A 12,607-nucleotide genomic window follows, 5' to 3' on the forward strand; every position below is an offset into this window, starting at 1 on the left:
AACTCACCAACTTAATTGTTGACACTCTTTTCAAAACTACTTATATTCTCAAGAAATCGGTAAACAGGTACATCCACGAGTTTATGAGAAGATGTAGAATTATAGACTCGTGTCTTTTAACTTTTGCTATACATTTTGGTGTCAAGTATACATTGATTTGAACACATATGTAAAAACTTATACTTTATCAATACATGGATGTTGTACTTTGATTACTATTATGCAATTGTTGTGATACTATACATGAATTCCGCCACCCCCGAACGTTTTCGCCATTCTGGTTTGGGGGTGTGACAATAACTCACTAGATCTGGGACAAGAGAAACCTCAAGGACCCATAAAGTTGCCAACTTTATGGAGTTCATACACTCAAACCCCCTCAAACATGGAAGAAAGTGGATGGAAACCTAGATCTAGTATGATTGACATAAAAAGTTAGGTGTTTGAGGATTTACACGAGTCCTAAAATAGCACAAGATAATGAGGGGGATTTCTTGCTAGAACAATGCACCAAAAACACATTCATCTTATGTAAGAGGATAAAATCACCACAAAGAGCTCACAAGGTTAATAATGGAGGCTAAGGTTTCTTCTAGGTGGAAGGGAAGGTGATGGAGGCTGAGGATGTGAAAACCCTAGTCATCGCATCCGTTAAATAAGGCATAAAACCCAGAAAATTAGGGTTTGCACTCTGACGGCCCCCACGTCGTGGCCATACATTTTCTACGTCGTGGTGCGCAAGGATGATGTGTGTTTCATACGGCCATGACCTCGTCATGGTGTATCCTCCACCACGTCATGAACATCACAAAACCCACATTTTACTTCTTTAATTGCCAAAAACATAAATGAATCATTTACCTACAATAGGTGTTCCATTCTAAATGCCAACATTGTTGGTTGTCGATGTCTTACCGTCACAAGTTTGATAGTTACGGCCATTTGATGTAATACAAAGGTAGACTAGCTGCTCAAGGTTTCTTACAACAACATGTTCATGTGTGATTTTGATGAAACCATTTAGTCTCGTTGTCAAACCAACTACCATTCCCACTATCTTAAGTATTTCCATTTCCCGTAATTTGCTAGTAAATCAACTTGATTTAAAAAATGTCTTCCTGCATGGTGCTGTAAATGATGTTTTCTATATGAAATAACCTCCTAGATTTGTTAAACTCACTCTTCCCACACATGTCTATCAGTGTGTAAGGCCTTATATGGTCCCAAACAGGCACCCTACGCATGGTAGTAACAATTTGTTACTCGTGTGTGTGTGTCTATATATATATATATATATATATATATATATATATATATATATATATATATATACATATATATATATGAACTCGACAATTCTATTTTACCTTCTCTTGTGGTAATGATACTATTTGTATTTTTTTATACATTGATGATATAATATTGACACCCTCATCCACCTCCTTTATTATGCAACTTCATCTTAATATTATCCTCTAAGCTTCCTATATCATATTTGGGCCCTTTGTCCTCCTTTATTCATGGTGTTGTTGCCTCTTGCAGTTCTATAGGATGGTTTCGTTCTCAGTCATCTTCTACTAGAGATATCCTTCTTCATGTTGACATGGCTACTTATAATCCTTGAAGTATTCTCACTTATTCAAATCCCAAATTTTCATCTGAAGGTACCCTACAACTAATCTTACTATGTATCGTAACTTGGCTGGCACACTTCAATATTTTACATATACTCATCCTAATATTGGATATGTACAGTTCAACAGGTCATGTCTATACATGCATAGCCCTTGAGAACCTTACATCCTCATGCTCAAGGGTATTCTCAGGGTTCCCTTTTCTTATGGATTTTATCCTCATCCTTCTTATGTTGATCGTTTGGTATCCTATATTGATGCTAACTAGGTTGGTTGTCCTCAAATTCGTGGATCACACTCAACATCCAGGTTTTTTGTCTATCTAGGCGACAATCTTGTTTCTCGGTCCTCTAAGCATTAACATGTTATCCCTCATTCCAACGCTAAATATGAGTATTTGGGGTGGCTAATGTTGTGGCTAAAGTTGATTGTCTTCGAAACCTTCTAGAATTGGGTTCTCATTTGTCTTGTGCTACAGTTGTGTTTTGTGATAATGTTAGTGTCATGTACCTTTCGTCTAACCCTGTTCAACCCCAACACACTAAACATGTGGAAATAGACATACATTTTGTCAGAGAACATGTTGCTATTGGTTAAATGCATGTTTTGCATGTGTCATTTGCACATTAGTTTTCATATATCTTTATGAAGGGAGTACTTACATAGTTTTTTCTTGCTTTCGGAAATAGTTTGAACATTCGGGAAACTCTTGCTCCAACTGGCAGGGTGCGTTAGAATATCTTTGTATAGATTTCTTTGTTTCTTACTTCATGTATATAGAGGGGTTTCTTATATATGTAAATATTGTCCCTATTTATTCTAATATTAATACAAAATACTAAATAGTTATTCCATATAACAAACAATTGAAATGCTACCATTTCACTGGCATAAGGTTTGACTTTATGAACTTGATGATACTTGAATCTACTCTTAAGATGGTTCAACTGTCGTCTCAAATGTATGAAGTAAACATAGTGGCAATGACTACCATGTTATTTTGTTTTTATTATACCTTTAAAACAAATCTATCTTGTTAAATATATCAACTATATTATTTTATTAATTAAAAAGTGATATGATTCACACATTGAATATGCAAACACCTAAATCAACATGAGTATACATGATAATAAGATATAATGGACACATAACGAAGATAAGTCGCTAGATCCTTGACATCATAAATTGATTCGAGTTTTCTCTTGCAAATAGTTTTAATGGTTGCCAATCTTCATCGTCAATTGTGGAGAAACATGTGCTTACCATTTCCTCATTTACTAGATGAAGTTTTGATGGTGACCACTGTAGATAAGAAAAAAAAAAGTTTCTAAAATTTGATTAAAAGAATGTACTTACATGTTGGACGTCAACTTTCATATGGTACTTTCATTCATTTTTTACTTAATTATCGTTTCTAAAAAAGAAAGCTATTGTCTCTATTTAGTTAAAGGAATCTTCAAATAAGTCGTTGAATGATTCAATTAGATCAACAATTATTTAAGAGAAGATGTAGAACAAGGGTGAGCAACAAGCTGAAGATGTCAAATGGAAAAAAGATGAAGTCGATGAAGTCATCAATATTCAACCTTCATACTACCCCTCTTCTCCATAACAACTGTTTGTATGAAACCCCCACTGAAAAGCTTTGTATTATTATATTCTCAAAGTTTAGGGCTTTCTTTCTTTTTCTAATAGAAACTTCATGGAAACACAAAACTTCAACCATGTAACTATTTATATGTGTTTCTTGTTAGGATATAGCACAAATACAAAGGGGTAATTTCTTATAATAATGATCATAATGAAAAGCATGAAATCTATGATCAAGGAAAGATGAATATTTTCCCAATAATGATAGGAACACTACAATCGTTTATTTAGTTCATTCATACATATATGAATTCAATAGACAACTAACTATAGGAGGAAATAGATATTTCATAACGTTCATTGATAGTTGTTCTAAATATACTTATATATAATTGTTAAAATCTAAGGACCAAGCTTTTGAAGCTTTCAAATGATATATGTTTCAAGTAGAGACTCAAAAAGTAAAAATATTTATAAGTTGTAGTGGTGGAGAGTATTTTCCAACAAAATTCTATTCCTTTTGTGAAATTCATGGTTTAATTCATGGAATGATATCTCCATGTACACTACAACATAATGGTGTACAAGAAATGAATAATGGGGTTTTGCAAAATATGTTTTAATGATGTGTTGGTGAATGCAAATCCGTCAAACAATCTGTGGGGTAAAGCATTACTCGTGGCTTGTTATGTAAGAAATAGAGCAATATTTAATAAAATCAAAGTAGATCCTTATGAAATTTGGAAAGGAAGAAAACCCAATATAAGCTTTTTTAAAAAGTGTCTATGTGGGATATGCAAAAAATTTGATGGCATGTCGTCTTTTATTGTTGGATACAAAAGTTATTATTGAATTAAGGTATGTTAAAAACTTTGAGAACAAATTTTTAATTAATTCAACAATTGTAGATCAATAAATGTCTCATGCTCCACATAGTGCTCCCTATCTATAAATTGTCTCTAGTAATAAGAGACTATTTCATGAAAATTCTAGCACACCTAAAAGAAATGAAAAGAGCCATAAAATATAAAAGTCAAAGTTCATATTTCATTAACTTTCAAGCCATTATATTTCGTTGGTGTGTGGATACTTCTTCCGTAAGGTATTAATATTGGATCAATAACCTTTTTAACAGTTAATCACTCTTTTCTAGACACCACAAAAATAGCAATCACGAGAACCTTTGTAACTCTGATTGTCATGGAAAAAATGATAAAGTGGGCAAGAGCGGAACTAGAGGGACTTCTAGTTTTCTTAGACGAGTCGGTACGGGCAACGCCGGATGCCGTTTTTTCGACGTGGCCTTGTAATAACGTTGTTATAACGCGAGGAACACCAACCCCGATCCCCTTTTTCAGTGTTATGGTATCATACGTTATCGTGGCAATGGGAAGAAGCGCAATATACGTCGTCGTTTTTTTCGGTAACGGTCAAAAAATTGACCATTGAAGAATGGTCGAAATGTGAAAAAAAAAAAAAAAAAAAAAAAACTATTTTTTTCAATTTTTTACTCACCATATATATACATTTTCACTTCATTTTTTACATACAATTTCTCATTTCATTTCTTACATATAATTTCTCGATTCATTTTTTACACACAACATAATATAGATCAAAACTCCAACCACTACAAGAAATCAATGCATTAGCGGCGACAAAGGCTTTTAGCGGCGACATTATACTATGTCGCCGCTAAAAGCTTTTGTCGCCGCTAATTGTGTTGCCGCTAATGCCTTGTTGCCCGAATCCACGTTATCCCCTTCTGGTAAACCTTAGCCGTCCGATCGAGTATATAATCCAACGGTTGGGGCCTCGTTTTCGCACAAAAGCAATACCGGCGACAATTTGTCGTCGCTAAAGGTCGAAAATAGTCGCCGCTAAAGCTCGAAAAAAAGACGCGGCATAAGTTCCCTCGTTAGTTGTCGCCGCTATTGGCTTGTGTCGCCGCTATTGATGTCGCCGCTAAAAGTCAACGCAAATAACAACCCCTTTCTGCTTTCACAGCTTTCATTTTTCTGTGTTTTTATCCATTATCTTCGAAGATTTTTGCTCAATCGAGTTTCCCAGAGGCTAGAAGACATACCGACGACGCCTATAGACCACCGGAAACTCCCCACTTCCACATCTCCGATGATTTAACTGTGACATTAATTCCGACACTGTTGTTGTCGATTTCCTCTGTGGTTTGTGTTTTCGTTCCTCTTTTCTTCTTTTCCTTATCTTTTAATGTCGATTTCTAGTTGTATTTGTGATCAGTTGCACAAAATTGTTTCTTTTCTCTTCTGACCAGAATTCCAAACCTAATTGTTTTTTTATTGGTTTTTATTGTCTTATGTTACACCACCACCACCAAGAACTGTTGCAACATCGAAGACTACCACCACCAATTGAAAATTGAAAGAGAGCAAAATTTTGGGAACCACAGGTGCATTTTTGTAATTTGTTATATATGTGTGCATTTATGTGTGTGTTTTGTGTATATATATGTGTATTTCATCTATGTGCATGTATAAAATGTACGTATATATGTGTATAATGTATGTATGTATGCATTTGTATGCAATTTGGATTGTGTTTATGTTTTTATGTGTATAAAAAGTATGTATATATGTGTATAATGTATGTATGTATGTATTTATAAACAATTTGGAGTGTGTTGATGGTTGTTTTATGTTTATAAAAAGTGTGCATATATGTGTATAATGTATGTATGTGTGTATTTGTATGCAATTTGGAGTGTGTTGATGGTTGTTTTATGTGTATAAAAAGTATGTATATATGTGTATAATGTATGTATGTGTGTATTTGTATGCAATTTGGAGTGTATTTGTATACAATGTGTAAACTACAATGTTATAATGGAAAAAAAACAAAAAACAAGTAGGATGTTATTATTGAAAATGTTATTTAAAGTAAATTACTATGATAGTTCCTATGTAATGTGTATTTGTAAATAAATTAGTAATTATTAGTTTGTTGGTTTGTTAGTTTGATTGTTGGTTTAATTTAGAAGGTTAATGTAGTTAGTGGTTTGTTAATTTGATAGCTTGTTGATATATAGATAAATTAGTAATCGGTAGTTTTCTTATCATTTGGTAGTTTTTAGGTTGGTTTAAGTTAATATGTTAAATTACAAGTTTATATGTTGTTATTTACTATGTAGTTGGAGAATCTTCTACCAATGTCCAACAATTCGGAGAATACTATGGAACTTATAGGAGGGAACGAGGGTGGCGGTGATGACGACACGTAGTGTTAGTTTTATCTTTTATTAGAGATTGTAGTACGACAAAAATTTATAAGAATTTTGTTATTTATTTTGGTGTATGTATGGTATTATAAAACTTGGATGTTATGTAATCGTTTTTCTGCATTTAACGTATCGGTTTTTCTTCATTTAACGTTATTATGTATCGGTTTTTTGACAACCGGAAATGGCTGCTTTTAAAAAAAATTAAAAAGCCAATAGCGGCGACACTATTAGCGGCGACATTGTCATTAGCGGCGACATTATCATTAGCGGCGACGGTGAGCATTAGCGGCGACTTTTTGAGCAATAGCGACAAAGCAGTAGCGGCGACTCAATAGCGGCGACGTGTCGCCGGCAAAGGTATTAGCGGCGATTTTTGTCGCCGGTAATACCCTTTTTCTTGTAGTGAACACTCCTCCTCCAAACACAAATACATCTCATCCTCTTTGTTTTGCACAATATGAGTTGTACGCGAACATCCTCAACACTCAAGGCACACCGCAACTTCAAATTTTTGGCAACATTTTCAATCCGTACAACCCTTCCACAAAAAAAATTCAACCCATTCGCTACAATGCAACAAAATAACACACAACCACCACCCACTCAAGAAACGGTACCCGAGACGTAAGCGGGGGAAGCCGGAAAAAATGGCCAACAAAGGGAGAGCAAGAAGGAAATGGAAAGCGGTCGTGGTGGAGCAATCGGAAGAAGAACCTCCAAAATGGTGGACTGCGAAGGAAAAATACACGCTGGCGTTGTCGTGGTGCAGAACATCAAAAAATCCAACTCAAGGGCAGTTGTTGAGCTGGCAATCAACTTCACAATTGGTATGTGTAGCTCCTCAAGGGCTTTTGGAAACTTAATTGTCTCCTTCTCCATCAGAATGCTCAGCATCAAGACTTAATCAAAATTTTGTTTCCCATATTTGGACCTTCATATCTCGACTATTTTTGAAAGATAGCTAACTTCTAGCCACATTATCACACCTCTTGTAAAGGTCAGTGTAGGGAGTCTTTGGAACGAGATAAAAATCGAGAAGGAATGAGGGATAAAAGAAGGATGGGAAATATCAGAGGTGAGTGTATTCTACTGAGACGGCATGCCATCAAGTGAGGTGAATCGTTGTCTTGCTCCTCCAGTGAAACATCCGGTAAGAGTATGTGTGTGAGAGAGAGTGAAAACATAGAGAGAGAGAGAGAGAGAAAAAGAGAGACCACATGGTGATCGATTCCCAATCAAGAAGAAAGGAGGAAAACGAACATCAATCTTGTTCAAGGTTGTTCTGAGGGTTCCATGGAGTGTTTCAGTGAGTGACATTTTCTAGTGACTCAAGAGATAAAGCATTAACTGTAAAAGATCATATATCTTGAGCTTCAATGGGCTCATAGTCATTTATGGCCATGGTCAACTTCGGTACAGAGGGAAGAAACAGAAACTCAAGACGAAACATGTGGACTGAGGACCATTCCTTGTATTTACTTCGATGTCGCCCCCGACATAAGTACAGGAGTTCCGGCCAACATTCCCGCTTTGTCAGCCTCGGTAGTGTTGTTTAGCGAGGGAAGGTAGTAAGATGGGATAATGTCTTCTTCCTGTAATGACTGAGATGGTTCGGTGGTTTGAAGCCAGCTTAGAGGGTGTCGCCGGACGAGGACGCATCGTCAGAGAAACTCCGGTGCCAACTGCTGCACCTCAATAATCGGTGAAAACTCAGCCCTGAATGTGGCCGAGAAATCGCTTCATGTCATCGTGGCCAACACGGCATCATTACCAATGGCATGACCAACCTCCTCCCACCAATCCCTCGCTCTGTCCTTCAGGAGACAGGAGGCGAGTCTGACCTTGTCCCCCTTCGGGACACCAGCTCGTACGGAATGCGTTGGCGACATCGGCCAACCACCAGCTGCTAGCGATGAGGTCCCTAGCCCCATGATAATTTGGTGCTCCGCAAGCTCTGAACTCTCGGAATTTCAAGGTACGCGCTCCCATCAAAGCCATCATCTCAGCACGGAAGGCTCCCAGCCTCTCATCCAAGATCTCCAGTATACCCTCCTTGACCATGCCAAAGATCACAGGAGTCTGTTCTAGGATACTGCGCGTAACCTCAGCTGATATCAACTCCCTCATCCGCTCCTCGAGCTGCTCGGCTCCTGAACCCAAGCCTGGTCCCTTTTCGGCGCCTGATCCGCCCACTGGTCTCTCAGGCAATGTCACCATGCTTCAAACATATCATAATAACTATCGGAATACTCATCACTGCTGAGGGATCATACACACACACTACAAGTTTCCCGGTCTCGTCTCGGCCTTTCCCGAATCGAGTACGGATCCTCTGGTTTCAGTAGTACGGGCCCATACTACCTTCCACATTTATCCGTACTTTCCTCAAGAGATGCTTCAACTCCACCAGGTCCCTTTTTCTACTACTACTGCTCCCAACACTATCTTATCCTAGGCTTACCCTAGGGAAAATCTCTGACTCCACCCAAACCAGTCCTCAGCCGTTGAAGGCCTCCTTGTAATGTCAATTAGCCATCACCTGAATACCATCCCATGTGATAAGGCTCAGATAATCCTTCGAGTAAAAGACTCGTCCCTACAACAGTTAGACTCAGACAAGAGATGCACAATAGGGCCAAATCCAGCACTCTGAGATTATTCAACCCTGACCACATGTGACGTAACGTATTCACCTAATGCCTAACTCCCATCACTCAGAATCCCAAAATGCACAAAGCAAGCAGCATTCAGACAAGGGAAAATCAAACCATACCCAAGCAATCATAATCCCAATTCAAGAATATGTACTAGCATGTAGCATAATCTCATATACCCAGGCATAGTCTAAACAGGCTACCCTACTACTGTCTAACCAGTACTATCATGCAGCTCAAAAGCACATATAACAAGCACATAAGGCATCTTCCCTGGATCCTTAGTCCTAATCTAGCATGTTGTTCTACTAACTGATAATATTTTGGGGTACTTACTTGAGCTCGGCTGATTGCATGCACCACACCCTTTTCTCTTATTAAAGTTCCTTTCGCTTTTCTAAAACTATTTCATTTCTCAAAACTCTTTTTACAAAACTGACTTTTCATTTTGAATTTTTTTTATACCAATACCCTAGTTTGAGTTCAGACACACCCTAAAGTATGTCTGAATCCCTCAAACCAAGGCTCTGATACCAACTTGTAACGTCCCAAAAATTTGTACCAAAAATTTTTCTTTAAATCATTACCATAGCCATATTCATGAAAACATATCATAAGTCATAACATAAATTCAGAGTATCATTCCCAAAACATATTTTCATTATCAGAGTAAAACATCCCAGGCTGACTAATCAATGGTGTGTGCCATGCGATCACCCCGAGCTCTTCCTTCCGTACCGGAAGTACCTGAAACCAATACTGAAAACCGTAAGCACGAAGCTTAGTGAGTTCCCCAACCTACCACATACCCTACATAAACACATATTGCACATACTGGGCCACGCCCGCTATTCCAGGCCTCGCCCGCTACAACGGCCCCGCCACTCCAGGCCCCGCCTGGCTTCGAGCCCCGCTTGGATACAGATCTATTTCTTTTAGGCCCCTCCTGTCTCTGGGCCCCGCCCGCTAACCACATAATACAAAATAGCATATAACATATAACTGAACATACCCTACTGTATTCCTGTCTTAAGGCCTTGCCTTTCTTGGGCCTCACCCCTATCCTGTTACTAGCGAGTCATGGAACCCCATCCAAGCTCCTACTATAAGTGAGATATGGGCCCCCACCCACACTCACTCCATACCTATCTCGGGCCTTGCCCCTGCTCTGCTACTAATGAGATATGGAACACCATCCATACTCCGTTATTGGTGAGATATGGGACCTCGCCCACACTCACCTCCCTACCAGGCACATACATGCATCACACAGACAACAAGTATACTCTATCATGCAAACCATTCCTTGGGCACCCGCCCGACATTGGACCTTGATCCTGAATATCATACAAGCAAACAGTGCCAAGGGCTAACCCCCGGGTCTTCCTACTCATAACTACATGGGCCGGCATTGTGGTCGTAGACCCATTCACACAAAGGGAAACTCACCCGCACTACTGAACTTTTTATGATAACCCTCTGACTCCTAACCGACAATTCTCTGAACCGCTGCTCCACTAGCTCCCCGAGCTACCAATATCAATATACATAAAACTTAGATCCAAACAGAACTCTAGAAGCCAACTAAGTCCACTCTTGTCAAAGTCAAAGTCCTGGTCAAAGTCAAACTTCTTGACTGACTCCACTCGCCGAGTCCTTATGCTCTGAAACTCTCACAATAACCTCAACTCGCCGAGTCACCCCGCCGACTCGTCGAGTTCAATGATCTCTGAGTCCCATCCTGTCCAACTCACTGAGTCACCACTCAAGTCACCGATCTAAGTCTTAACCAGAAAAGGTTGAGGTTCTGCGATCCAACTCGTCGAGTCCAAGAACAGACTCGCCGAGTCCATGGCAATATTCAATAGACTCGCCGAGTTGTTCTGCCAACTCGTCGATTTCCTGCCTATCTTCATCCAACTCGCCGAGTCCACCCATGTGACTCGCCGAGTAGCTTCAGTTCTTAATCCATACAGTGGCTTTTCGAGCCATGCAGGGGCTCCATCTTGTAGATCCACTCTTCCAAAGTCTATTCCTCACGTAAAGTTGCAAACTTTACGTGAAACCAAGGAGCAATAGGCTTAAAACACTCTAGGGCTAGGGTTTGGGGAAAACATGCTTTACCAACACACCAAAAACTGATACTTTATGGGTCTCTGGGCCAAGACACACCTAGATCTGAAGTAGCAACCTCAGATCTGGACTTCTAACTCAAAAAGGCTCCTTATCATACCAAAATGGCCCCAAAACATCATCCATGAGAAGATCTAGAAGCAACAAAGGCAAGGTGACAGATTGTTACCTTCAAACTGATGCTCACAACAAAAGGGTTGGATCCTCCAGCTCCTTAGTGGTCAAATCCTCCAAGTCTTCCTCTTGCAAAGCCCCAAACTCACTTTCTTCCTTCTCTCACTCAACTTAGGGTTTGGAATCGTGTATAGCAGCTTCTGGCTGACAAGGGGGACTAAAGAGAGAACATGAGGTCCTTTAAATAGGGTGCAAACCCTCGGATTAGGGCTTTCCTTGCTCAGACCAGACTCGCCAAGTCCACTTGTCGACTCATCGATTCGGTCACTTATTGTTGGATTAATGTCTAAGTCCATAACTATATTTGGTATGTACTTGACCCGACCCGGCATGGTCCATTTGGGTTGCACTTCACCGACACAATTTATATGGATAATCTTTTGAGAATAGTATGTTTATGATTAATATTAATATGTTATAAGTTCTAATATATTAATATGGAATCATATTATTTAATTAGTATTGATCAAGAATTAATTTATAATTAATTAAGTGATCAAAAGGAACTAATTAAATATGGACTCTTATATATATGGAATGGGCCAAGTTCATTTAGGTTGGGCTAAGCTTTCATGGATAGTCCATGGAGTGTTTAACCCATGGATCCTAGGAAATGAAAGGTCATGGGTATTAGGGTTTAACCCTAATCCTCCATACTATATAAAGATGTCTTTGGTTGGTGAAATTGACACTAGTGTGGATACACTAAAGAAGGGCTAGCCAATTTCACTAGAGAGAACCAAGTAATCATATTCTCTAAAGTATTCCAAGGTGTCTTGGTGATTTGTGATTCCACTTGAGGCTTCCACACTATTGGGGCTAAGCTCTTAAAGCTTGAAGACATCAAGCTACATCAAGAGGTATGTATTCTATCTTGTTACATTCATAGTTTTTGTATGCTAGATTAGGATAATACCTTGGATGTTCTTATTTGCATGTATAATAGAGAAAACATAGATCCAAGGTATTTAGGGTTGCATGTACACTTAGGAAGTGTTAGAATGCTCAAAACCCAACAGTGGTATCAGAGCCACGGGTTGTTTTCTGTTATATTGATGCAAATATTTTATTTTCAAAGTTGGAAAAAAAAAACATGAAGTTTGTCAAATTTTAAGATAATTACTTGTTCTTGTGAAAAACTAATTATTTGTAAAATTTGAATA

The 12,607-nt window shown here is 38.5% G+C and overlaps 1 protein-coding gene across 9 annotated transcripts in view; it reads right to left on the reverse strand.

Annotated features, from left to right (window-relative positions):
- Positions 1 to 2,675: 2,675 nt before the first annotated feature.
- LOC111914013 (probable 3-hydroxyisobutyryl-CoA hydrolase 2) overlaps positions 2,676 to 12,607 on the reverse strand; it is a 55,558-nt gene continuing 45,626 nt past the window's right edge. For all 9 annotated transcript variants that reach the window (XM_023909759.3, XM_023909764.3, XM_023909763.3 and 6 more), the window contains one exon: positions 2,676 to 2,939. In XM_023909759.3, the coding sequence (XP_023765527.1) occupies positions 2,802 to 2,939 (138 nt within the window). In that variant the 3' untranslated portion in view covers positions 2,676 to 2,801. The remainder of the gene's footprint in view (positions 2,940 to 12,607) is intronic.

The sequence above is a fragment of the Lactuca sativa genome, chromosome 7 (genome assembly GCF_002870075.4).
Source record: "Lactuca sativa cultivar Salinas chromosome 7, Lsat_Salinas_v11, whole genome shotgun sequence".
NCBI lineage: Eukaryota > Viridiplantae > Streptophyta > Magnoliopsida > Asterales > Asteraceae > Lactuca > Lactuca sativa.